Raw genomic sequence first — 27,439 nt, 5'->3', positions numbered from 1 at the left:
TCAGTCAGATCTATTCTGCAGAAACAGCTATAGTGTTGGTTCACTAATAAAGTTTTCTGTTTTCTTTCACTGTCTCTAAGGAGATTATCTCGTGGTTCTGCTTTCTTACTCCCAGTTATACTGGTCCTGTTTCCTTCTAAAATATTTCTTTTGAAAATATGGCAACCTTTCAAATAAAAAAAAACTAAGTTAGGATATCTACCACGTTTTGTCTTGCTAAGAAGAAAAGGTATTTACACCATACACCCAGCCAGCTTGTCACGAATCAGGAAACCTTTTCTCCTTACTTATATTCAGAAAATCAGATTTCATCTAGGTAACAAAAGAAATAATTCTTACCTTTTATTTATGTACAGTCCTATTACAGTCCTGTAACTCCCCAGAGCACACTACTGCTTCACACATGAAGAAAACAAACACATCCTAAGCCATTTGCAAGGACTCAGAGCTGGCTGAGTCTTGGGTTTGACCAAGAACCAAGAGTGCTAGCTGGATCAGATGCTTGCTCTGAAATCAGAGAACTAAACGAGTCTGTCAAGTCCTAACTAGCATTTTATGACAAATTTAATTTGGCAAGAATATGTAGTTCAGTATTTTGTGAAACTTGCTGAGGCTTGTATATTCTCTATATGTATCTTGACCAACCAATGTATTTTCATAGTATCCTGTGTTCAAGACCTTCTAATGAAAACATCCAAAAATTAAATCAAATGTTGTTTCAACATGTGATTTGTAGAAGCTGGTATTTAAAAATAATTATGTCAAGAAAACTAAACACTGTAATCTGTGAAGAATCTACTTCAACAAAAATCCTCCAACCATTAGTTGCTACAGTTGAATGTAGACTCAACTGAATTCAAGCTACTTATTTATCTTTAAGCTGAGATCACAGATGTTGGGTAAAACTTTTCAGACTTGTTATGGACATAAGGGGCTTCTATGAATGTTCTACCAGCATTAGAAAACACAAAAACTGATGTGGAAGACTTCTCTGCCCTGAGAAGTGGTTCCAGCCACTCCCAAATGGAAGGTCCTTCTTTCCAGAGTAATGGTCAGTGCTCAGTATGGAAGCTTGGTTTGACTTCCCTCACTGAAAGAAGCAGCAGAGCACTGATTAAAGAAAGGAATATCCTTAATATATCCTCAAATGTACCAGCTGAATGGAAGACAGGGACCCTTCTGCAGCCTTCAGGAGATTTCACAATCTGAACCTTCACAGAGATGTTTTCCCCTTGGCCCTCCTCCTCTGCCTACTCTGGAAGCTAACCTAACTTTTGCTTCTATTTCTACTTCTACCCTGCTTGCTTTGTATCAAGCCTCACAAAATAGCAAGTAAGCAATTAAGAGTATAAATTATTTTTTGTATAATGGGGAAAAAAAATCTGCAGGCATCCAAGTGTGTATAAAGAATAAGGTTGGAACTAGGGGCAATTTTTGTAATTTTTATTTTTTTTTTTTATGCAGCAGGCTGAGAGGCTTTGAAGAGGTGTCCTTCCTAAGCAGCCCCACAGACTACTGCCCTTGTGACAACTCAAGCACATCCACTCATTGACAACTTGCTTTAATAATAAAATAACCAAGCTGTAATACAACTTAGATCAGCTTTTTCCTAGACTACGTTGCTTTCCACAGCTTGCCCTGAGATTGTTAAAATGCTTGGTGAAAACATACTAACTAGGTAATTCTGGAGGAAGTGTCAAGTGACTCCTGATCTCCCTAAACCACAGGATCAAAGCTGTAGCCATAGGTGCAGGTGGAGATGACAGATGACACTTAGATAATACCTTCCATTCATAGGTCCATCTGATTTTTCCAGCCAACTACCAGCCCTTCTACATTCCTACTTTCCAAAATCACTTTAAAATAAGATATATGGATATATATACTGGTATCTACTTAATTAATCTCTGAATCCATCACTGAGGAGCTCTGACATGAAAGGATGGAGATTTTTTTTCCTTTAACTCCTACATTATAGCAGGTTTCTAACCCACCTCTTGGGCTGTGTAAGGGAGAAAAAGTCCACTGCTATGTAATTAGCAGCTTGATCCTGACTAGCTGTATCTTGAGAAACAAATGAAAGCTGTGAACAATCTGTTTTTTTTTAAAAAGATCAGATTTGGTAGAAAATACCAACTTCATAATACAGAGAGAAGCATGTTTGCCATCGTCATGCTGTGTCTGTCAATGTGACTGCTAGCTTCTGCCTGAAGATAAACCTACCTTTCTGAAGATAGATTACTTGAAAAATACTTTCCAAAACATGTAAGACATACCAAAATGTTGTGTTGACACAAACCTTGTTCATTAAAAAAAAACTCCACCAACCAAACCAAAACAAATAGAAATTATTCAAGCATCCATGGTCTTACTTGTTGCCAACAGATTTCAATATAGTGTTATAAATGTTCAAATTAATTTCATAATAAAACTCTTGTTAATCTCATGACAGTGAAGTATTAGCTTAACTTGATTAGTTCACCTAGTTAAAAGGAATGAAAGGGGTGACTTCAATAACCTGGAAATCAATAAAAGGTTTGGGTCACCAGAGGCAATATTCCACCTTCAGATGTTGAGTGTTGTGTTTTACACCCTGAAGCAACCTTCACCAGGCATGAAAGGATGAAACATCACAGTCAGTTCTCACTTCAAAACATTGTCAAACATCTGCATAATCTTTCTAATGACTAGCCAGCTAATTCTATCTCTGAAATTCTGCATGAGAAACACACATTCTTCTTCTGGTTACATGGCAACTTGAAATCAACAAGCAACCCTTTCTGAAACAAATCCTTAGAACTGTGTCTGAAAACAGAACAAGGGTGGAGGAGAGCCATGTTTTAAAACTCTGACATTTGCAAATTGCTGTTACAGTCTGTATTGTTGTAGCTTTTTTAAAAACAGCTATTTTAGGATATACAGACAAAGATCAGTCTTAGAAAGATACTAAGTAGACATCATCCTGTAGACTACTGCACAGGTTATGTGGATTAGAAAACAAGTTAGGCAAGAGAAGATGAAACCTCAAAAGAGTCACACTTTTTTTATTTTTCTGCTAAGGAGTAAAGTTTCTTTTACTTATAAGACACCACCTTTGATTTTTTGAAATGTGCAAAAAACATAATTAGCAAACTGGTTTGAGTCTAGACATTTTTAAATGTAAAGAACTAATTAAAAAATTACTTACCCGATTTTCCTCTAGGTTAAAAAAAGAAATGTAACCACTCTGTCCCTGATTTTTTCCAACCTTCTGCACTCCTTCACTCCTAGCTAGTCTATGGATCCCCTTTCCCCCTGGATCACATGAAAGTGTTCTATTAATGTGAATTGGCTTATGTTTGAGAACACTATGCTGGAGAGCTATGAAGTGCAAAGAATCTGACCCAGGGAGCTGCAGGGCTATGACACATCAGTTCTTCACAGGAATTCTCAGTTGCTGGATGAGAAGAGCATGAGATAGGTTCTGTTGACTGGGTGCAGTCTGCTGTCAGTGGAATTCTACCCTCTGGCTTTTCACTAAAGGGCTGTGACTTGGAGGTATCAGGCCATCTCTCTCACCTGACTAACTTAGTAAACAAATTTGGGAAAAAATGAATCAGGGTAGCACCTGACAAAGGTTTATAATCACTGGAAGTCTGCCTTAGGGAAACAGTTGCACTGCTCCACAGATTTCATGAGGAATGCTTTGCTGGAGTTCAGGGTAAACAAACATTCAGACTCTGGGAATGCTAGTGGATTACCTGGCAGGAGGGAGAGAAGGAAAAAGCAGATATTTCTTGCCATGTCCTGGTTTGGGCCAGGATAAAGGTGATTTTCTGTCTTGTACTTTTTGCTTTTAGCTCAGTCTCTTGTAAGTAGTTGCACTTGCTGAAATTTACAGCAAGTTTCTCAGACAGTGTGTGCTTCTAGGACTGATAACACTTGATGTTTATAGTTACTGCTAGAGACTGGTGTGCAGAGCCAAGCTCAGCTCTGAGGAAAACTTTTACCCTCCAGAAGGAAGAAAGAGATCCCACCTGAGCCCTCCTTTGGGGAGGAACAGACAAGATAGATGCCAGAATTGACCAAACAGAGTATTCCATCCCATACACCTCATACTCAGTATAAATTTGAGGGATCATGAGGGCCAAGCCAGATTTCCTGATTTCCTGCTTCCAGCTTCCAGCTGCCTGCCCTTCCTGCCTTTCCTACTTCCCTTCCTTCACCTGGCATCCTGGAAGGATTCCATCCCTTCCTCTGCCTGTGCTCCTGATCCATCCCAGCCCATATCTGTGTGTTCCTGCTTCCAGTTCCCGACTGCTGCTGACTCCAGGATTCCAGCCTGGACTTTCCCAGGGCTGCCCTGCAGCCTCGGTGGTGACGTGAGAGTTATTGGGGGAAAGGAGGGAGGAATGTGGTTTCCATTTTCCTGTATATTTGTATAGATTTAGTAATTTTTCCTATTTATCATTACTGTTTCTTTAAAGTTGTGTAGTTTAGTTTCCAACCCATCAGTCTCTCTCCCTTATTCTCTCTCCTTTCTTTATCAAGGAGGAGAGAGAGATTAATAGAGAGTGTCTGTTATTCAGTTTAATTGCTGGGCCAGGGTTAAACCCTGACACTTGCCAGTATTCATCTCTTTGTCTGTGTTCAGTCTTCCCTTGCCTGTAGAGGCAGAAAAGGTGGGGGGAAAGCACTTTGTTTCTTCTCAGGATGGATGAGGTGGGTCTTTCAGCCCACTTGTTTGACTGTAGTAGTTGAAAGTTAAAGAATTACATCTGAGAGCCCTTCAGGAAAAACAAAACATGCCAATTCAATTCAGTGTTGTCTTAAATATAAACCCCCAAAGCACATGTCACTGGAATAGGAAACCCACAGCAATCACAGAGCTGACTTTTAAGCAGAACATGTTTTCAGTTACATGGTGCTTTTGGAAAAATTTCCCTTGAAGTAAATTGTTTCAGAAAGGAAAAAAAAAAATCTATTTCTTCCATAATAGTTTATGAGTTGCAGGCCTTTAAACACATGCTATAAAATTATATTCACATCAGGATGAGATGTGGAGAAATGATTGCTGTGACAGGATTAAACCTATCACAGAAGCACTTAGGTCTGAGCCACTTGCATGGTGTTGGCACTGTTTAGTAGGTGATAACTTTTAGAGATTGATATATAAAAAAAGTGAATTCTTATGATTTTCTGGGAATACAGCAATTATTGGCATATTAAAATTTCAATGTGCAAAAAATTGCAATGCAGGTATGCAAAATATGGGTACAGCTCTACAGAGGAGTAATTGGCTTTTCCTTTTTTTGCAAAAAGCTGACATTGTTCTTCATTTGCTTTTCATTTCTATGTTCCTCCATTAGAAATGTACTGGATGGACCATCAAGGCTGCCTGGCTGTTCTCTGCTCTGAGGCAACACTGATGTCTGTGTATATTTTTTTCTGCCCCTGTGCTCAGCCCTGGTGAGGCCACAGCTTGAGTCCTGTGTCCAATTCTGGGCCCCTCAGCTCAGGAAGGAGATTGAGGTGCTGGAGCAGGTCCAAAGGAGGCAACTGGGCTGGGGAAGGGACTCAAGCACAGATCCTATGAGGAGAGGCTTAGGGAGCTGGGGGTGTTGAGGCTGGAGAAGAGGAGGCTCAGGGGAGACCTCATCACTCTCTACAACTCCCTGAAAGGAGGTTGGAGCCAGGGGGGGGTTGGGCTCTTTTCCCAGGCAACTCTCAGCAAGACAAGAGGGCAGGGTCTCAAGTTGTGCCAGGGGAGGTTTAGGTTGGAGATGAGAAAGAATTTCTTTCTGGAGAGGGTGATCAGGCATTGGAATGGGCTGCCCAGGGAAGTAGTGGATTCTCCGTGTCTGGAGATATTTCAAAAGAGCCTGGATGTGGCACTCAGTGCCATGGTCTAGCAACCGCAACGGTGGTTCAAGGGTTGGACTCGATGATCTCTGAGGTCCCTTCCAACCCAGCCAATTCTATGATTCTATGACTCTATGATTTCCTGCTCTTTCTTGCAAACATTGTGGTTTTGTTTTGTTTTTGTTGTTTTGTTTGTCTGTTTTCTAATTTCCCCAAAGAAATAGGACAAGATTGGAATTAAACTAAATGAGAGTTTTTATGGAAAAAGTGGAAGGTTTAGACTGGTTTAGTCTCCACCAGCATGACTTCCACATGTTGTCATAGCAACCTGGTGTCAATCTTTCACTTAATGTCACCTTCCAAGTCATTACAACAAAAAAGTGCCTGGTGCCAATGAGGGTTTGGTCTTGTCCAAGGTTTTTTCCCTGGCATCCCACCAGATTGGGCCCCAGGATTTTTTCAGAGTTCTATTAATAAGTGTTCTTTCATATTCCATTGAAAATACCTCCTCAGACTGGCACAATGCATACTGTGATTTGATGGGCTGTAACCTAATCCACTCTGTGGAAAGAGTATCTGGTGCCAGATTTGCACCTCCCACAGGATTACTGTAAGTATGGAAAAAAATCTACAAGAACCATGTGTATGAACTTACACTTCTCCACAGACCATTTTCCTAAGTTAGTGTTTTTGTTTTGATGATAAAAATTGCCATAGATACACAATAAGAGTCAGGAAAGCAGAGATCTGATCATCTGGACAGGCAGAACTCTGAAAATGAAAAGCCAGGGGAATGTCTGGCAATATTGCAAGATGTTTAGTTCATATTAATCATAGATGATATTAATAACTCACATATAGTGACATTTATTAAGATTGTATTTGAATCCTGGGAGAAGGTCCACATACGTTAAGGGCATATGTGGGAATTGCTTAATAATATCCCCCTGTATTTCCCCTATCTCTGAACAGTCAGAATATGGCAATTATTTTGGCAGGTTAGGTCTGGGACATGAGAGGTGATATTTGCATGTGTTGTAAAACAATTTTCAGATAAATAATGTTATTTTTATACAGACTTAATGACATAGAAGGCAGATTCTGCTGGTTGCATGATGCCACTCTGGCTACCAGCTGCTAAACAGTGTTTGAAAATCATCTTACTGTACTCTTAGCTCATGTTTTCCTAAGAAAATAATTGTCAGGGGGATGCCATATCACTGTGAGTGAGAGGTGAACACTGCTGTGAATTCTCTTGAATAATGCACGCTGTGCCCTTGCTATAGCTGAGACGGGTCAGAGTTTCTGACAACCTGTCCTATAGCCTCAAACACTGTGTTTAGCCCTCATTCTTCTGCTTTTCTATGCCTTTCACTGTCTGTATCAGGAATGTGCTGCTCATAATACTGCTACAGTGCAGGTTGAAAATCATTCACTTGATAAAATAGTTTATGGGCAGATGTTACAGCATGAGCTGGAAATATTCAGTATAATTCAGGCACTTCTGCCCACTGAAATCAACAGGAGTCAAGAACCTAGACATCTTTGTAGAGCTAAGGTAGGCTTGTGGAATGTATGTGCCAACCTACAGGATAATCAGTGCTGGCACTGTGGCTGTCACCCTCCAGTCACAAGACAGGACACTGTGGGTTGTGCTGGCTGACACTTCACCCCTGAAATTCTGCCCTGCTCCAAGAAGATGCAGTTATACCTTTTACTCCCAGTGCTCCCAGATTCTGTTTCTCCTGATGACACAAGATGATAAGATACTTGGGAATGCTGTCTGAAACTGCCTGCAAGAAGAGGGAAGAGGAATTAGGAGTCCTGATAGCATCCACCTTCTGCCTCACCCAGAGCTGCTGTGGCAGACTGGTCCACAAGAGGAGCAGCAGCAGGATTTTTCTCTCATTCCTACCACTCTCAAGTGACAGCTTTAGTGAAAGAGGTTTTTGTGGTGAAACTGAACAACTGAATTCAGATTAAACTCCACTGACCTAAGCGGAGTGGTCTTATTTCTCATATAAATACAAGCTCCTGCAGGAACGTGACAGAAATCATTGAAAGACTTTTATAGTGCATAATGTTCTTGTTAAAAGTATGGATTTATATCCTGCATGGTGTTTGTTGCACTACTGTGCTTTTTAGTGTTTAATTTTTTGGTTAATGTGAGTTGCCTCCTTAAGAACAGTTTGTGATGCTGTATTGTGTCTTTGAGACAAAGAGCAGTCTGTGGGCAATTTAGCTCTTGGACCCAGTGAGTAAAAGGCTCTGCTTGTCTGAGCACCAGGAAAGGTCAAACACAGATTTCCAGAAAGCAACCAACAACTTCAGAAAACACAGGATTCGAGTTTGCATGAGACCAGATACATGGGGTGTCCGCAGCAAGGTACTGAACCCCCTTCACCTCATATCAAACATTTTACTGCGTGGCCTCCCACCCCACTCGGGATCTTGTACAGGATCCCAAACTCTTTGGAATAAAAAGCATTTCTCACTATGTGTTTGTGTACAATGGGCCCCGGACTTGTTCGAAACCTCTCTTGAGACTTTCTTTGCTGGGCTCCAGGAGCAAATTTTATATTTTTATGCTTTGTGCCGACTTTTTGCTGCAAACTCACGATAACTCCCGAGTTGTTCAGCAGCCCAAACTACAACCCAGTCATTTTGTGGTGGAAAACGAAGTATTTTACACATGTATTTTGTGGAGCTGACACCCTTTTAGGCTATCAAGGGTTTGACCTTGGAGAGGCAGCACTCTGAAGATGTGAGAAATGGCTCGTAGGCTGCCTGCTGAAAAAAGCTATGTCCCCACCAAGGAGGGACAGTTTGACCAATCAAGTCATAAGTATATGTATATGTATATGTATATGTATATGTATATGTATATATATATGTGTGTATGTCTCTGTGTGTGTATGTCTCTGTGTGTGTGTGTATGAGTAGCAATAGCTGGTAATAAAGATTCGCTGCTGCAGTACAGCTGTGCTGATGCTTGCACCACCGGCCCCATGTTTTTCCAGCCATTTTACACGATAACGTACACACAGCTGCTCTCTCTCCGTAGCCCAGCAGCAGTAGCGATGCGGGGAAGACCAGGCCGTGTATATTCCATGCACCGACTGTGTGTGGAACCAGCCTGACCACCGGAGCTGCGTCAGACCCCTCACCACTGCCGCGGTACCTCAGCGCTGCCGCCGTGAGGCAGGGAGGGAGCGCTTCCCTCCGCCTCCTTCCCGCCCACCGAGGAACCGCGGGCTCCGTTCGCTCCCACCCCACCAGCGACCTCCCGGGGCGGCGGCTGCGCCGGTTGGGGAACGGCCTGAGCCGGCGGCACTGGTCCCGCCCTTCCCCTTCCCTCCCTCCGGTTCGGCCTTCTCCGGCCCTCCGGCGCTTCCGCAGGGCAAGGCTGCCCGGGCGGCGGCCTCCTGGAGGCCCGGAGCTCCGAGCAGCGATGTCGGAGGAAAGCAGAAGCGATGATTTCCCTTCCTCGCCCTCCCTGGGTAGGGAGCGAGGCCGTTTCTCGCTTCCTTCCACTTCTCGCAACGGCGCCGTCCGCGACCGTGATTCCCGGTGCCTCCTGAGCCCCCGACCCCCATCGGCCTCCGAGGAGGAGGAGGAGGAGGAGGAGCCGGAGACTGCGGGCGAGAAACGCGGGAGGCCGGAGACCGGCGAAGAAGCCGGCGATGAGAGCAGCAGGAGGGTGATCCGGAACCGGTACCGGGAGCTCATCTACAGCGTCCAGCGTAAGTCCGGGGTGCGGCTCCCCTCAGGGGCCCGGTCTGATTCGGTCCGGGGTGGAAGGCCGAGGTCCTGGGGCTGTGTCCGGCTCCGCGGCTGGGAGCGCCTTTCCACCCCTGGAGATGCCTCACGGTGCAGCCGAGCAGTCGTGGTTGAATGTTGTGTTTGAGGAACTTCTTGAGGCTTTCCTGGCACTTCCTTGGACTGCTGAATTTTGGGCCTGTGGCTAGGTCGGGATTGCTCTCCCGGGAAGCATTTGTATGCCCCAGGGTAGGGAGGTTCTGAGGGATTTACTTGCATGTAACGTGTGTGGCTGCACCCGAGGCAGGGGGATAATCAGCTTTAGACCTGGAGGTATAATAAAAGCTTAATTTTGCTTTCCTGCTGATGGAGCTTTAATTTGAAACTGCAGGTACCGGTATCTGCCTGGACCAGACAGTTTATTCCTTGGCTTTCCAGAAAGTGCCATAGGACATTTTTAGCATCTCTCTAAGACAGGTCTGTCAGCACTGCTCCTGGGTGTGTTTGGAGCGTGCTCTTGTTCTCTTGAAAGCCTAACGATTCTTTAAGCTCTGCCAAATTTAGCAGCCTGTGGTGGTGTTTTTTTCCCAGCATACTTGCTGAATTTGTAGGGTTGTTTAACCAGAGACTTCAGTGCAGTTTATGCATGATCCAGCCAGTGTTTATGCAGAAAAGCAGTGGTATGTCAGCACATTGAGTACAGTGCTTGTCCTTGAAAATAGTGCTTTGAGTGGCTGTTCAGAGATGAGCATCTGTGATTGACATGGTGATCTTTAGAAATCACCAAGGATGCTTTTTTCCTTTCCCCTCTTCCCCTCTTCCCCTCTTCCCCTCTTCCCCTCTTCCCCTCTTCCCCTCTTCCCCTTTTCCCCTTTTTCCTTTTATGAAAATCTTCAATAACTTCCCAGTCAAAGAACAATGGTACCAGGCAGCTGCTTTGACACAGACATACATATTTTACTTGAACCCACCAGGAATCTACAACCTTCTAACATATATTTAACTGTGTAAATCCTATTCCCTGGAAGTAAATGGGAAATCAGTACTTCAAACCAAGTTAATGCATAAGCATGAATAAAAATGGAGCCTATGTAGTGCAATTAATGTAGTATAACTATATTCTGTATTTTTGTGTCTGTGATGGGCTATGAAGCAGTTAGTTTTAAGGGGTATGTATGTATTTCTTGATGCTTATATATCTAAGTAACAAATTTCATTTCTGTCCCTTTCCTCAGAAAATCGTGAGGATATGCTGAGTTCAAAAAGCAACAGACTGACAGAAGCTTTGGAAGAAGCCAATAAACTGTTTAGTGGAGGTAAGACAAATTCTGTCGTCTTTATTAGAAGTGCTTGCTTGACAGTTGGTTAAGATTGAGGTGATGATGCCTTACTAACAAAAAAGGGCAAGAAAATGAAGTTGAGGTCCAAGTACTTTATTGGAATGACTAAAGTATAACTTGAAACAGAGGGGTTTAGCTGAAGATGGATTGTTTGAATAAGTTGATATGAGAATAAATATAACTACTTCAGTGTTTATTTGTTCTTAGAAATACTTCTTGCTTTATCCTGACTGTAGAACAATGTGTTTCAGTAGTACCTTTAAAAGATTCAAGTGTAGAGGGGTTCCTTTCACTTGGAGAGATGGGAAAACGTGTCAACAAAAAATGCATTTTGTTCTTTAAGATAATGTGTTATTTTTTCCATGCTTGCCTTTGTCAGTGTCATCTTTTCCTTTGCTCTCTTCTTTTAAACTGCAAATATTATTAGGATTACATAAATAATTGTGTTTAGAGACTGTTGCAACAGGATGATTTACAAAGCTCTGTGTACAGGACAGCCTCTACACTGAGTTCTATTGTAATATTTTTGATAATCTCTTATTATTAACATGAGATCTCTCCTGTGTCAGTTTCCCGTGCACGAGAGGCTGCCCTGGATGCCCAGTTCCTTGTGATTGCATCAAATCTGGGAAAGGAGAAGGCCAATGAGCTGCGCTCTGAGATGACAGCATTTGATTCACTGGCATTTGCAGAAGACTTGGTAAGCTCTAGACTTGAATTTGCCAGCAATTTTGCTTGAGTTTCTTACAGAATCATAACATAAAAGCCTCAGATTGTCAGTACGTGGCAGTTCTGATGGGATTTAATACTCTCATGAATTTATTAGCTTTCAGGTTAGTGTGGTAAATTGTTTTAAAGTATGTATTGAGCATTTTCATTGTGCATAGGGGAAAATCTAACTTAAAATGCAAACACCCTACCCAGAGCTGCACTTATCACAGTTCAGTCACTTCATGCTCTTAAGGTAGTAGTCTTGTGCACTTTTTTATACTCACTGTTTTGTAGTTTCCCAGAAGCTTAGGAGTTTCTTTATCCTGTCCACTACTTTACATGGTTTTGGGTGCAGCTCTCAAGTCCCTCTGTCACTGACATGAAATTGGACTTTGAATTATTTGCATGCTTTTAGAGTTGTCACATTTTGTCTCTTTGTACTTTGTTGTTTGTCTGTTTGTTCTTTGTACTTTGTACTGGGTGGAAGAGTCAGTTCAGAAGAGCTGTGAACCAGAGTTTATTGTGTTTTCCCTCCTTCCTCCCCGGATTTTCTTTTATGTTACAGTAGCTCAATAAGGATTCTGAGTCTTTGGTTAAGTCTAGAGATCTGCAGTATAAAAACCTATCAAGTTCAATTGCTTTGTTGAACTCTTTCCTGGATTGCTGGAGACAGTTTTTCCAGGATTGGTTGAGCCAAATAAGTTGTTTTATCAAATTTGGGGAGCTAAGCTTCCTGGAAGTGTGTGGTGATCAGAACCTGAGAGACATCTTAGCTTTATAGTGCAATTCAGGTAATGCTTTGCTACTTCATACATCACTGAAATCCTATTGGAATATAGTTTTATTTACCAATAGCTGGTTTTTAGGGTTTTTTTCCATGCTAAACACAAATCTGTATAGTAGTGTTTGTCTGTTTTCAGGCAAGTCAAGGTTCTTATGCAGTGATATTAAATATTAATCTAGAAGGATACACCTTAGTAGAGTATTTCAGCATGAATGTATCTCCTGATTGTACTCTAAGTGAATTTCAGTGCAGCTTTTTCTCTTTTGTAGCTGACCTTCATGGGTATAAATCGAACAGAAGAAAATGACAGTGATGCTGAGAGCACTTCAGGTGGCTATTTACCAAGTAATGCCTGGCACAAACTGGGAGAAGAAACAGAAAAGTACTTCAGAAGAGCACCTTCTTTTCACTATATGTAAGTTTATATAAGGAAATGGTGTATACTGCAGCACAGGCTAATGGCCTTAATTGATACTTTAATGCTCTGGGCTTGAATAGAGGTTAATCTGAGGTCACAGAGAGTCAACAAGAACTTCTTTGCACTCTTGTGTTCTTACAGTGCAATGAAATCCTTGTCTCCAAAGTATTTTGTAATATTTCTCTTTTTTGTTTTGATTTGGCTTGGCTGCAAGCTAGCATCACTTCTATCTAATAGCAAGGTATTCTTGATATACCTGTTTCAGACCAAAACCACTAGGAGTGATCCTCTTTCCTTTAAAAGCTGACTCTTGCCTCATCTTTCTCTCTTTACACAAGCTGCAGCCAGAATCATGAATAGAGGAATCTTTTTTCTTTCCCAGACAGTTATGGAAAACCAGTCCCTCAGGGTCTGTATCTTTTGCCTGGTGATAATACAATCATAGAGATTGTTCTTTTTGTGAAACAGTTCTTTTTGTGTCTCTGTGTTAATGGGTTGGCTTATAGAATCTTGCTTTCTGGTGCTGCCCTCAGAAAAAAACACCTAATTACTGACAAGTCACTTTACAAAGAACAAGCATCATCTCTGCCTCTGTGTAGGCAGCCCATTTTAGCTGCTGTCAAATGACCCTTAGTCACTTGGCTTACAGACAATATTTCAATTTAAATCTCTTATAAAGTCAGCCTACAGTAGCAGGATCTAGTTTAAGTTATCAACAGTAGAGCTGATAGAATACTATTCAGTTGTCTTTGCTTTTATAGATGTTCCATCCCCCAGTAAGTATCACTGTTAATTGTAAGGAAGCTGCTGAATATACCAACTTGGTCATACAATATCTGCTAGTTAATGTTGGTATTGATTCAAACTTAGGTTTGTGCTTTTACGTTCTATGCTTAAAGCAATAAGTATGTTTTCCAATATTTTTGATAGAAAGACTCCTCATTAGCTACATTTTGGCACCTTAAGTAATTGATGAGCTTCTTTTCATGGAGGATGTGTGATTAGCAAGGTGTTAATGTTGAATCATAAAGCTTAGTCCTCAGTTTAGGCAAATAACTACTCATTTCTGGCTCTGTTCTCTTGGAAAAGAAACTCCTGAGTTACTTTTCCTCATGGTCAGTCCATGACTTCAGAAATTGAGCAGTTGCAGCTCGCTGAAAGCAGGGAAAAATGTGGTGCAGAATTGTTTGGTACCTACTGAACTAACTTGAATTGAGTCTCTCTCCTTTAGGCATCTAACTTGGTGGAGACTCAAGGCAACCAAAGTTAGGAGCCTGAGTTCCTTAAATAGTCAATGGAAAGAGGTAAGCACTTCAAGAAAGTGCCTGGATCTACCACGTGTGCTGCACTCACGTTGTTTAATGAGAAACTTGGGATCTCCTCTTAGTCTGCTGAATGTTCTGTTAATTGACTATATTTTCAAAATTTGTATTTTTGTTCTGTTTTGGTTTTTTTTTTTTAAAAAAAAAAGCTTACCTCAAACCTCAACTTGCAGAAACTAAACAGTAGATCAAAGAGATAAATGTTGTATGGAGAGAGTCTTCAGGCAAAACAGTTTGTACTAAATTCAGATGGAGATATTGGTAGTTATGAACTGCTCTCTGTTTCATTTCTTCACTAGCTTTAAGAAAAGTAGGTTTTAAGCTTTTGGTTTGAAAAAAGCTAATTGAATATTTGCATCAAGTTATTTTACATCCTCTGTGTTATTCTGGGATCAGGCTGACATGTATATTGGGAGCAACTTTTGAGGATGGAGTTTAGAGAAAACTCCAAATGTGATAGGCTTTATTTTTAGATGTCAGTTGTTACTTTGCACTTTTATCAGGACATCAACCAGTCAGTGTATAGATTTCATAACCTACAATGTAAAATATTTTTCCATCTATATGTGCCTTTTATTTTGGTTAGGTTGGGATCTTTCAAGTCTGATCCTCCTGTACCAAGGCAACGGATTGAGAGGCAGAAAAAATCTGCAGGAGGAGAAGGAAAACGTGCAATGCCTGCTCAGGTTTGTGATGTGTTATCTTTATTAATGATTTGTGTGAAAGTGCCTGCAGCTTGCCTTATTTGTGAGGTGGTCAGAGGGAGAGTGGTGGTTAACAGGAGCAGCCTTGGCAGTGTCTTGTTTTAAGAACAAGACTTGTTTTAAGAACAAGAGTTACAGAAAAAAAAGACTTACACTTTTAATTATCTCTGAGATAGAAGTTAATCCCGTTAGGACCCTGTATTGGTTACATTGTTCTAGTGGGAAAATACCATGTCTCAGCTGCTTTGTTCACTTCTTTCTCAGTTTAACCCTGAATTCTACTAGTTATGAATACAAATTCATGAGCATATATTACAAGTCTTAATTCTACATAAAGTAAATTCACACAAACAGCTTGGCCTGATCCACTCCCCTTACAGGAGTTAATCCTGTCAGGATCTTTTCTCTTTTTCACTTTAAAAGTGAAATTGGTATTCTGCTGATATTTGAAGGGCAATTTGGAGTATCCTGGTTTACAGCTGAACAAATGAACAAATCTGTAAAATCACAATAATCGTGTCCTTTGACCATGTCCAATGTTATGCCATGGTGTTTCTTACACATAAACTGAGGTGCCTTTGCTGAAAAAAAGATATTAATGAATTAGCCATCTATGCTTATTATAAACTTCTTCACTAAACTCTCAGACTGTGTACTCCTGGGGTATCACAGTTTTAGCCAGTAACCAGGTGACAAAGCTCTGTTATTCTACTACCTTTCAGGGGAAGAGAAAAAGAGAATAAAGGAGACAGACCTTAAGGCTGGAAAAAAACAACTAGAATAGGTTTAATGAAGTAGTAATGATGATGATGAATAAAAATATATACAAATATGTAAAATGAAACCCACATTTCTCAGTTGGTAATCACTTCCCAAACAGAAAAGTCCCAAATGGGACTTGGCAACCAAGCTGGTCCTGTCTGGGGTGGCAGGAGAAGGCAGCCTGGCCCAGTGAGCAAAGTTCTTCTCTGGTGAGGAATTGAGCAGCAGATACCAAACAAACAGCCCCTAACTGAGCCAGCACCCCAGCCACAGAGGCCAGGGGGGTGTCTCTGAGGCACCATTTCATACTGAGCCCTCTGGAGCACTGTGGTTGCTCCATTTGGGTCACCTAACCCACCCTCTCCTCTCACTGTAAGTGCTGCATTTGCTGGTGGTTTCTGGGCAGTCTCAGGTCAGCATCACTGCAGGAAGTTTTTTTTTAATCCTGGTCCTCTCAAACTAGGACATATGGGTGACCCCGTTCCACAGAACTATTGCAAAGTAAGAGTGGATCTGTAGGTAGGCTTAAAACATACAAACTGTGGCCTTGCAGTTGTTGTAAAATGGGAATTGATTCCTAAATCACTTTGCAGGTGGTCTCATGTTTGTGTTTTTGCAGCCGGGTGTGGTTTACAGAGAAAAAATTACCTTTCATCTTAAGTGTTACCAAAAGGCCCTTTTCAATAGTCTTGTCCTAAAACAGTGGCTAATCTGAGGTAAAACTATGTTTCTTTTTTGCAGTTAAAAAAAATGGAGGAGTCTCATCAGGAAGCTACGGAAAAAGAAGTAGAGAGGATCTTGGGACTGTTGCAAACTCATTTTAAAAATGATCGTAAGTATGATTCAAGTAAACTTTAAAGGATCGATTTGAGGAAATAAACAATCTTCTACAGTTAAGACTGTCTAAAATGTAGATACAAAATTAGGTAGAGGTTGAAAGTAGAAATCTTTATGCTGAAGGTGATATACAGACTGTTTTATGACCACTTAGCAGCTGCTGCTTGATTGCAAAACAAATCTTTTATACTCTCTTCCTAGAGCTGTTTTTGAGTCACTGCATATGTGGGTGCCTGTGGCAAAGGGGAAAAAGAACACTCTCTAGAAACTTTGTTTCTTTCTGCAGGGGCTGGGAATTGGCTTTGCAACTAAATTAAGATAAACATTCAATTAGCTTTTATAAAGAAGTACTGGCTTGCTTACCCATATGTTTGTGTTAGTTCTGTGTATGCCACCTGTTTGTTTTTTTTAACAAACCCCTTTTTGCATCTCTAGCTGATACACCTATTTCCTTCTTCGATCTTGTGATTGATCCAAACTCCTTTGCACGCACAGTGGAAAACATTTTTCATGTGTCCTTCATCATAAGGGTAAGGCATGAGGTGTTCTTGAAGTCTTCTTTTAGGTATTGGAATTATGTAGAATTAATTAGGGTGTTTTATGGCTTCAGTCTTGATAGATTTGGGTTTAAATACTAGGAACTTAAATCAGTTTTATACAAATGGTCTATGATATTTTGATAAACTAATGAAAGAGAACAGCTGATATAATAATTTTTAGCTTTTTCTACTACAATTTATCAATAAAACTGAAATTTTCTGCTGTCAATACACTTTTCAAAAATGGATTCTAACTCATGTTATTAGAAGAGTAGTCAGGACAGAAGAGTTATTGAAGTTGTAGTAAAGTGTGTTATGGGTTTTTTTTTCAATGTGTAGATTTGCACTGCAGACTATGCTTGGTTTGTATAATAAAATCAGTTTAGGAAAAGAGAAACTTACAAATATTTTTGACTAAATTCAGGTTCATAGTGAATAATGATGTCATCATGAAGGCTTAACTGAAGTCTTTTTAGTGAAGAATAATGATTTTTAGTAAATCAATTTCTTGTAGTCCAGCTCTCCTATATCAATTGCATTCTTTATGAATAAGTGCTATATTTAAGTAATTTTTTATATTTGGTATGACAGTTAAGGTTTTATATCAATATGTGGGCATCTCTTTCTGATTATGTAAAATATTAATATGAAACATGAAATTATCCTAATTCCTAACATTTTAAATCCCACTGTCTTTTAGGATGGTTTTGCAAGATTAAAGCTGGATGGGGATAAGCTGCCAATAATAGGTAAAATCTAGTTTTGAAGGACTATAATTGTCTTCTGTTACTACATCAAAAATTAGCTGCATCTGATGCATTTACAAAATTTTAGGTATAGTCTTATCTGTAAGGGGAGAGTTTTGAGGATATGCAGGGAGTGTAATTGAAGGCATGAAAGGATTTATGGGGAACTGAAAGGACTAAGTCTCTTTACCAAAATATGGTAAAAAGGCCATTTACTGATCTATACAAATTCTATTAATAGAAGTAAAATATTATTCCCTTTTCTTTTAAGTGACATTTTGCTAGAAAGTATATGAACATTGTTATGGTTTGATGAGAGAAGATATTTTTGTGTGCTAATCTCCCTTGTCTGCCTGAACTGGGAATTGCTGCAACTTGGAAACAGTTGAGAGGAACTGCTTGTGTATAAAGGTCTCTGGCTTTCATTCCCACCACAGGATTATCAGTGGGACTGAGGATTAAATACTTGGGTCCTCCTGGGACTCTGATAAGTTTTTAATTTCTTAGGAGACAGGACTAAAGAAATGCCACAAGAAGCAGGTACAGGCTGTTGGTAGAGACTGGCTTAGTGGAGCATGTATAATTTATTTGCTTGTGTTAAAGTTCTTGTGTTTCTGGAGGAAACTGACTTCACAAGGGTAAACACTGTGAAAACACCATTATTTTGAACAGAGCCCTCAAAAGACAACGAGAGAAAGGTTGGGAACCATAGTGCTGGAGCACGGAACCAGGTTGTCCTGTCTCTGAGCCATCGAGAATGGAAGGTAGAACAACACTTGATATTTTTAATAAACTTTCTTATAAGAGTAATAAATACATCAGAGAGCTATTCTGATGAGGATAGGTGTTCCTGCATATATGTAGCCACAAGTAATTCCAGAACAATCACAGATTTAACTTTTTTTTTCTTTAACTGCAAGAAAAATAAGACCTAAGATAGCAATTTCATCTTTGCTCCTTGAAGTCCGGTCAGTTTAAGAGCTTTTAAGCTGTGCAGTGACTTGGTTTTACTGTTTTATATCAGGGCTGCATAACTATGGAATCTTTTTCTTTCCTTATGTAAGATAGCTTGCTTCCAGAGGGAAAGTTCTCTGTACAATTTCCTCACTGTTTGCAATAAATCTTAGACAAAAATTAGTTTTTATCACATAAAACTCTACTCCTTTGTTCCTCTGTCAGGATGTGCATAGGAAACTCAGTGTTTTTCAAGTAATGCTTTAGTATGAGAAACTTTATAACTTGACTGATGGTAACTACTATTAAATTGAAGTTCAGCTCTTGTAACATCCATACTCTTGTCATCTCTAACCAGGAGATCGTGGAAAGATATGAAATAACAGAACCCATGATTAGCCCTCCTTATGACAAAAAGGAAGATGAAATGGAGATAACTTAATTATTCCAGTAAGTTGTTCTAATAAATCAAACTAAGGATGCATGAGTTTGTTGCATGTGGTAGAACTGCAGGGAGACTCTTTGTGACTTACACAGTTACCCTGCTTATAGTTTTTCTACACTTACAACTGGAACATTTTTATATTTTTTAACTCTTTATGGAACAAAATGTCATCTAGTCTTCCATGCAGCAATGATGGTCAGTTATATGATGTAGTTGTTAACTTTTTGAACTTTAAACTCAAAATGCAATGCTGTAAAGAATCATAGCTTAGTTTTTATGTGGGTTTTTTTAATCTACTGACAGATGATATTTTTAATGGAGAAGTCTGAAGAAGGACTTAGGGAAGCAGGGAGGGAAGACAGACTGATTCCCTCTAACACCCTTTAAATGACAGGATTGAAATCTTTTATTGTCATGGTTACTTGCTAAGTTCCAAATCTTAATGGATTTTGTCTTATATTAACCCTTTTATCAGTCTTAACTGTCTTTTTTTCTTTTCCTCTAGGTGCCTTAAATGAAGTATTTTAACTGTGTCCTTCAAAAGAGTTTTTATATGTATATGTTGTAAAATTAAATTTATTTTTATTTGAATATCTTGCCACTTTGTATAAAGCTGTCTTGTTACCTGTCCCAAGGTTGTTACTATGTATTTTATTTATTACCGATTGCTTACTATTTATATAAAGTTTACAGACAAACTTCCACCAAGGGAAATGCTAAGGCCCCTCCTTTCATCTCCTCTTTCTGCAGTAGCCTCCTGAAGTAGAATTTACATGGTTAACCATCTCTACTGTGATAATCTTGTTGCCAAAATGATCTTGGGTGATGCAGGGAAACTGATAATTGTTTTTCTGTTCTTATTGCTCTGGAAATCAAGGTGTGAGTTTGGAAATGCCGTGCAGGGAGGAATTACTTCTTCCTTTGGATTTTTAACTTAGGCAGGACAACTATCTTAGGCGATAACATAATTTAAAAAAAAAAATAAATAAAGTGTAGCTCTGTCTCCAGAACCTGCTCTTCGGGGGACCACTGCCTGGAGTTTTTAGGGATATTTCCCTGTTTGGGCAGGGAAATCTAGCAGGTACCAAGGGCACCACCAGTGATGTTCCACCGTGTTTCTGGGGGTCGCTGAAACACAGCCAGGCTCCCAGGATGTGCAACAACGCACTTTGATCCTTTTTTATCATCTACAAGAAGACGGAGAACCCTTGTGTTCACGCAAACCCAGCAAACAAAGGGACCCGGGGCTCAGCCGCTGCCCCTGAGGGGCGGCCGCTTCTACCGGGCGGGGCGCTGCGGGACCGGGGCGCTGCAGGCAGCGGGGTTGGCGGGCGCCATGCCTGCGGCCGTGGTGGAGTACAAGGGCTGGAAGGAAGGCTACCGCTGCGGCTACTGCGCCTCGGAACGGGGGAAAGTCTCCGCTGGTAAGAGGGAGGCGGCGGGACGGGATAAAAACTGCCCGGGGGGATGCAGCGACGGGAGCCGCGGGGGAGGCGGGCGCCCTCACTAAAGATGGCGGCAGGGAGTGAGGGAAAGGGAAAAGGTGCCCGGGAAGAAGATGGAGGGGTCGGGGTTTCCTGTGGGCGCTGCCCGTAGTAAAGATGGCGGCGTCGGCGGCCGTTGTTTCCGGGAGTCCCGGGGTGCTCTGTGGGGCGGCGGTTAAGGTGCTGTCCTGAGCCGGGAGAAAGGGTCACGGCGGGAGATGGCGGCGGCCGGCAGCTCTGCCAGCATCGTGGAGTACTTCGGCGGAGAGGATGGCTACCGCTGCGGCTACTGCAAGAACGACACCGGCAACCTCTCCCACGGTGCGGCCCGAGGGGCAGGGCGGGCTGTAAGGCTGCAGCCGGCAGCGGGCCGGGCCGCGCCGGTGCTACGGGAAGCTGAGGGAGGCCCGGGAAGGGTGGGGGAAGGCGGAGGTTTGAAGGCGGCAGCTCCCGGAGCTTCCCGCGGGTGTTGTCCCGCCGGTACTCGGGGTTTGGCAGGGAGCGGGGCCGGCAGCAGCCGAGACGGCGGCGGAGAGCGCTCCGGCGGCCTCCCCATGGAGGCTGTGGGGTCAGGGGGAAACCGCGTGTGATGGGAATGCTTCTCCGGTCTGAGGGCAAAACCTCAAAAATAACGGGGAAGGTTCGTAAAGGTGAAGCGGTTTAATTATGGTTACCCGAATAGCCGCACCCAGAGGAAAGATGCTGCCGGAACGGGCAGTGGTGGAGTCACCGTGCCTGGAGATTTTAAAACAAAACAAAAAAAGGATAAATCTATGGACGGAAAAGATAAATCTATGGACGTAGCTCTGGTGGTGGTGTTGATGATTGGATGTGATGAATCTTGGAGGACTTTGCCAACTTTAATGATTCACCCGGAGCTTTCTCATCCAGTTACACAGCTGAGGTTGCGAGTGCCCTGTCCCAGCCTCCCCCTCCAGCCCAAGCCTGGGTTAACCCCAGATAAGAGCGTTATCTGTCCCGGTGCCCTGGATCTAAAGCTGTGTCTGGACACGTTTCACCTCAGCAGGGTGTGTTCTCCTCCCTGGGGAAGAGTGGATTGTCCTTGGGCTCTGGGGACACCTGAGCAGTGGTTGAAGGATCCCTAGGAATGGTCAGTGTCAGCTTTAGAACCTCTTGGGAGAGTCTTGGGTTCAGTGTTTTGGGCTCAGTTTAAAGAAATTAAGGAGCAATTTTGTGTTTTGTTGGTGTGTCTTTGAGAAAGATGGCAAGTAGAGAGGTAAACATTTAACTTGTACAGTCAGAGCAATGCAGTTGGTTGCATCCCAAGATTTGTGTTGATTTTTTAATTTAATTTTATTTTTTTTACACTCAGTGTGGTGTTGTAATCGATAATTTATGAATATGCCACATCCTTGAAAGACATCTGTTTGAAAGTTGCCATTAGCATTTCAGATTTACAGTCATATTTCTCCAGAGCCTGCTGTATTTTCATGTTTTCAAGCATAACTGTGGCCAGTCAAGTGTATTGCTGTATTTATTTCAGGTATGTGGGCACATTCCATGACAGTTCAAGATTACCAGGATCTCATAGACAGAGGATGGCGAAGGTAAAATTAAAAAGAGAATTACAAAGCTGTGTTGTCAGTTAAATAAACTTTAGGAACCAGATTTAAAATTTTAAGTCTGTGAAAACAGTTAACTTGTTTCCATAAGGAACTGAAATAGAAATATTTGTCTAATGCTCTGTGACTTTTTTTCCTAACATGACACTGTTGAAAAGGAAAATAATTGGTTATTTTACAATAATATTTTAGAATAGCAGCAAAAAGCTTAAGAGCTTGCTTCTTGACTTCTGTAATATGCAATACATTTATGTTATTTTAACAAGGTTAATCTTATATTTATTTTGTAGTATAAGCAACAAAAAAAAAATCAATAAATATTTATTATTATTTTTAGAAGTGGAAAATATGTCTATAAGCCTATCATGAATCAAACATGTTGTCCTCAGTACACAATAAGGTAAGAAGCTCAAAATATACTTTTGTAAGTAATATGACCACTTCATATATATTCAACCATTTGTGTTTACTGCTTTAAACACAGAATACTTGAAGAGTTTATCTATTTTTAATGATACTTTGAATACTAAATAGATGTTGTTGAGATTGTTCTGTGGCTCACTGGCTGCAGGTGACCCAGTATCTCTGTGTGCCACAGGCACAGCTTTAGTAGCCCAAATAAGTGAGGTTGTTGGTTGAATAGGTGTGAATAATTGTAGGTATGCTTTTCCAGCCTTACCAGTTGAGTATCAATACCATGAGATGGGCAGGTGAAAAATTCTAGTGTATTAGCCCCCCTAGGAAGGGTTTTTTTTTATACAATGCTGAAGGTCTCCTCACATTTTAGTGATTGTAATAATATACACACAGAAAGTGCTATAAAGGGTGATATTTTGCAGTACAAGGCAATATAATTTTATTAACTAGTTACTATTAACTAAAATCTAGTTAACTATTAAATATAATTTATTAGTGTTGATGAAATATTTAACTGCTTACTATAGCAAAATTTAAGAAATAATTACAAAACATACAGTGTAACTTCTTAAAGTGGTTCCTTAATATTTTTTTTCTGAAGTAAATCACCAAATAAACAATAGATTTTTTTTTTTTTCTTTTTAAGGTGCCAAGCATTGCATTTTCAGACCTCTAAATCTCAAAAGAAAGTTCTGAAGAAAATGTTGAAATTTCTTTCCAAAGGAGATGTTTCGAAAGCAGGGAGTGAAGGTGAGAAATTCTTAGTGCTTAAAAACCATAACTGATGTTTGAAAGAAGGATCAAACACCTGCTGGAGTGATCAGATGGCTAAAACCATTTGATTTTTGTATACAGACCCTTGAATAAAGGTCTGGCTTGGCTGTCTCTTTACAGTTTGTTTGGAATCAAGAGCACTGTGTACAGAGACCAAACTTGCTCTCTTGAGGAATGTGATTCCTTACAGTTTGCACACACCAGTTGATTTTCTCTTTCATCCCTGGGTTCATCTTTACTTCCCAGATGGGTGACATGGAGAATGGCAAGTGACAGTCTGGAAAGGACTAAGGAGGACAGTGTGTGGCAGAGAAGAGGTAGTGCAAGTGGGGAAATTTATCCCTATTTATCCAACACCAAAACCAGATATTCTCAAATATGGTGAAACTGATTGGGTTGGTTCTAAATCATTATGATTTGCCTCTTTTGAATATGTGTGTGTTGGTATTTTTTGTCTTTTTCTCTTTGTTTGAAGTCATGAGAAGTTGGCTGCCTTAGTGGAGAAAATAAAACTCATAAATGACAACACTGCTCAAGTAATTCATAAAGAAAACTTTCTGTTTTCAGACTGTTGCAAACTGTCACGTTATGTGTTGGAAAGCAGCTGTAAAATAGGAAAGAAGTTGCTTTAATATTAGTGTTAATTGTCCAAAGTGTGAGCAGCAGTGATACAGAATGAACCCAACTCATGCAGTGTTTAATTATTTGCAGAAGAGCCTATGGATTCCCATATAGAAGATGCTGTTGTGTGTGATTTTGCACACAAAAGTGAATCCCGTGTCAGTCAGTCTGAGCTGACTCCCCTGAGTGTGGATCACACAGAGAGGGTGGAAAATGAAGATAAGGACACTAAAGAAACAAAAGAAGAGGTGAAAGAGCAGGAGGTGGAATCAGGGTCTCTCCAGATATGTGCAGATAGAGACACACCAGTCCCTGGAGAACCATCACATTCATCTAAAGTTGCTCGTGCACTGCCCAAGCCAGGTAGGAAGATTTCTGGTAGTAATTGGAAAATTCTATCATTATTTAATATATTGTTTAGGATCATTTTGTCTTGCCTAATAATTCAGTATTTTTTTCTTCCCTATACTCTCACCAATTTATGGCATTATAGTATATAAATTGAGAGGTGCTGTGTGTTACTTGTGTTCTTTGTTTTTCCTGAAAGTTGCTTTGATTTTTAATTATATATTTTAAAAATTTTAGTTCTTGAGAACTCCAGCTGATAGTTTTCTGTAAGCTATTTAGATTGCTGTCAGATAGGTCAATGTGATTGAACCTCAGCAGACACTGGGACCACTTTCCTCTTTGGGATACTTGTGTCTGCAGAATAAGATGTACATCCAGCTTTCTCTTTTGTCTGTAAGTTGTGGTGACTCAGGCTTTAGGTACCATTCTATACCTCATGCAAGACCAAGAGCCAGACACAGCTTTGGCTGCAGGAGCAGTAGTTACTGGGTCAGTTAAGGCTTAACCTTGTGCAGGAGTAGGAAGCCAGTTTAAGATCCCACAAAAATATCCTATGTATTGTTTTTAAATTTATTAATTTCTTCAGGTCATCTTTTTGTTAGACATTTTGCATTGTCTACACTCTGTGAATACACCTGTGTGAATAACTTATCTCAAGCTGTATTTCTGATGTTTTTGTAGACTTATTTGCCAGGGCCCTAACTGGCACTGGAAATACACTCTGTGTGTTACTGTGGTTTTTATTCCTTAGAGTTAAAGGAAGTCGTGTAGATTTCTCTTGATTTGAAAAACAAACAAAAAACCCAAGCAAAATATCAGACCCCAGGAGCCTACAAAAACACAACTACCTTTGGTTCTCTATAAAGAAGGATATTTTTTAATTGAGTTTTTTCATCTGTTGGAATCTTGCCTTGTTTTAGGTCTTGGATAACGTTAGGTTAGAAAAGCAGTGTCAGCAAAGGATGTGAAATAATGGAAACCTGTAGTTATTTCTATTTATTTGAACTTTATATTATACTTCCTTAGGGAAGTAAAAGTAGGTATGTACAAGAAATTAAGCAATTGCCTTATCTGTGTTGCTGGTGCATTTACACAGTGCTGCAGCTCTCATGTGCCAAAAACTGAAGGTAAATGCTTATTAATTTCTATAGTTTTGTGTGAAACCACATGGAATATTGGTAGCTTTTTTATTATAGTACTGAGAATGTGATCACTTTTTCCAGTATGGAAGTTATCTCTCAGTCAAAGTTTTACACTGTAAAGTTTTCTGAAATTCTGCCTTTTGGGTTGAATTTGAACATAAGATCTCTACCCTAAGAAGGGATAAGATCATTGTCTGTAATCTTTTTTTTTTTTTTTTGTTTAAGATGTTAGGGTGCCTCTTGCTGTGGTGGTGAGAGCCTGGAATCTCCATCTAGCAGCAGTGTTAAGCTGTTTATTTAGTGTCTTATGAGAGGGAAGACTCATGGCTGGTGGGTACTCATCTGCTTGATCATGCAAAGAGTTGGTGAGGTTCCCAGGGGGAAAAAGAAATATTGGGAACTTCTGATACCTGCAGAGTGCTGTGTGTTGCTTCTTCTGTGTCTTCTTTCGTGTCCTGGCTTCATTCTCGTGGAACATGGGGGATTTCTAGAAGGAAGATGGTCAAAGGTGGATGGTTTATTGCCAGGATAATTAATCTGAGCAGCAACATGCAGGTAGAATTGCTAATTTTGTGTCTGTTTGTGGTCCAGAGGTTGCAGACGGGGCTTCCTTGTCTTCCAGATCATGTTTCCAGTTCTGTGTAGTGTCTGGAATGAATGGTCTCTCCAGAAAGATAGAGGGTATTTTTCTGAATTGCAATTAGCCCATACATGACAAATAATGTTAATTAAAATCCTGGTGAAGACTGGATATTGGAGTTACTATGTGTGTTGGGACATTATACCAATTCCTAATTTCACTCACCTAATACACGTGTGCCAGAATTTTTAAGAACTTGGGAGTACTTGTTTCTTCACAAAGATTTTTGTCTCCTTCTGTAGGTTGGCTAATTCCAGGTAAAATAGTTTGTTTTGTGCTTAATGGACACTCATTTTCATTGCATCAAATTTTTATCATCTAAACAAAGAATTTTACCTCTAAACAAAAAACAAATTCTCAGAAACTCTTGATCACAAAACCAGTGATGCTGTTACACACTCCTGGAAAACCTGTCCAGAACTTTTGATGACTCTGTTTTTATATTTTATAAAATGCAGTCAAAACTTCATATAGCCCCCTTATAATTTCTATAACTTTTATTTGTTGTGCAAATCTTCAAAACCCTCTTGTAAAGTAAATGAAAACTTTCTGTCTTCTGTAAACTTCATTTGGGAAGCAAACTAAATGGGTGTTGACAGCAGATGGCAGTCGTGGGTAAAGATTAGGGGTATAAACCTGACAGTGTTTTGGAAAAGGTGTGGGACGGTCTTTGGTTGTGTTAATAACGTTGGTGAAAACTTTAAACACTGCAAATAGGGATAAAGAAAGCTGGAAACATTGTTTGTTCTCTGTTTCAGAACAAGAGGGTCTACTTTTACAAAAGAGAAATATTCATTAGCATGCTTCTTTCTTTTAGGAGGTTTTAAGTGAAGTATTAGAGTGAGTCACAAATGCATCAGAAAACTTGTTTCATTAGTCTTTAAATTGTTTTATTTTAGGGTAGGTGGTGTCACAGGTCAAATTCAGTTTAAAATTTTCCAGATAGAGAGATGTTTAATTTTCATCTTGGAAAACGCAGATTTATTCCGTAATAAGATTGTTTAATTGCATTTTATTCCTTTATAAACAAAGCAGGTCATTGTCCTAGAGGACTAATGAGCTGTTTCTGCACAGTTTCAGATAGAGAAGAAGGTTTGCTTATGTCTGTGTGCACACTCATTGTTTTAAGAACTTTTTCGTGCTAATTTAGAGCTCACAGAAGATACGAGACATGAAACAGATCCCAGTGCAGGCAAAGTGCTCATTCTTCAAATGTATCACCAGTATTTTAAATAAACTCTTCCTGACTTGTTTGCCCGTCCACAGGT

At 40.4% G+C, this 27,439-nt stretch overlaps 3 protein-coding genes across 15 annotated transcripts in view; 2 read left to right on the top strand and 1 right to left on the bottom strand.

Moving 5' to 3' along the window:
• Positions 1 to 3,273, bottom strand: part of TACC2 (transforming acidic coiled-coil containing protein 2) — a 133,666-nt gene extending 130,393 nt beyond the window's left edge. For 7 of the 8 annotated variants that reach the window (XM_030453710.1, XM_030453714.1, XM_008492100.2 and 4 more), the window contains exon 1: positions 3,188 to 3,273. The gene's annotated coding sequence lies outside the window, so the exon portion shown is untranslated. The remainder of the gene's footprint in view (positions 1 to 3,187) is intronic. The other variant, XM_030453711.1, reaches the window with a different exon arrangement.
• Positions 3,274 to 9,081: 5,808 nt separating this feature from the next.
• NSMCE4A (NSE4 homolog A, SMC5-SMC6 complex component) lies at positions 9,082 to 20,140 on the top strand. 2 transcript variants are annotated; one of them, XM_030453700.1, is made up of 11 exons: positions 9,082 to 9,584; positions 10,836 to 10,916; positions 11,510 to 11,640; positions 12,705 to 12,850; positions 14,762 to 14,861; positions 16,383 to 16,473; positions 16,914 to 17,008; positions 17,718 to 17,766; positions 18,436 to 18,527; positions 19,076 to 19,167; positions 19,913 to 20,140. In XM_030453700.1, the coding sequence occupies exons 1-10, from the start codon at positions 9,293 to 9,295 to the stop codon at positions 19,157 to 19,159; spliced, it is 1,161 nt and encodes a 386-aa protein (XP_030309560.1). In that variant the 5' UTR covers positions 9,082 to 9,292; the 3' UTR covers positions 19,160 to 19,167; positions 19,913 to 20,140. The 2 variants fall into 2 exon arrangements, with proteins under 2 accessions (XP_030309560.1, XP_030309559.1); XM_030453699.1 differs by lacking the exon at positions 19,913 to 20,140 and adding an exon at positions 19,668 to 19,792.
• Positions 20,141 to 20,471: 331 nt separating this feature from the next.
• ATE1 (arginyltransferase 1) overlaps positions 20,472 to 27,439 on the top strand; it is an 85,968-nt gene continuing 79,000 nt past the window's right edge. For 2 of the 5 annotated variants that reach the window (XM_030453353.1, XM_030453352.1), the window contains exons 1-5: positions 20,756 to 20,967; positions 22,151 to 22,214; positions 22,567 to 22,629; positions 23,293 to 23,396; positions 24,132 to 24,404. In XM_030453353.1, the coding sequence (XP_030309213.1) occupies positions 20,865 to 20,967; positions 22,151 to 22,214; positions 22,567 to 22,629; positions 23,293 to 23,396; positions 24,132 to 24,404 (607 nt within the window). In that variant the 5' untranslated portion in view covers positions 20,756 to 20,864. Of the gene's footprint in view, positions 20,587 to 20,755; positions 20,968 to 21,521; positions 21,758 to 22,150; positions 22,215 to 22,566; positions 22,630 to 23,292; positions 23,397 to 24,131; positions 24,405 to 27,439 lie in introns of those variants that run through there. The other 3 variants (XM_030453354.1, XM_030453355.1, XM_030453356.1) reach the window with 3 other exon arrangements.

The sequence above is a fragment of the Calypte anna genome, chromosome 6 (genome assembly GCF_003957555.1).
Source record: "Calypte anna isolate BGI_N300 chromosome 6, bCalAnn1_v1.p, whole genome shotgun sequence".
In the NCBI taxonomy this organism is placed as follows: domain Eukaryota; kingdom Metazoa; phylum Chordata; class Aves; order Apodiformes; family Trochilidae; genus Calypte; species Calypte anna.
This window is presented reverse-complemented; position numbering and strand designations above follow the sequence as displayed.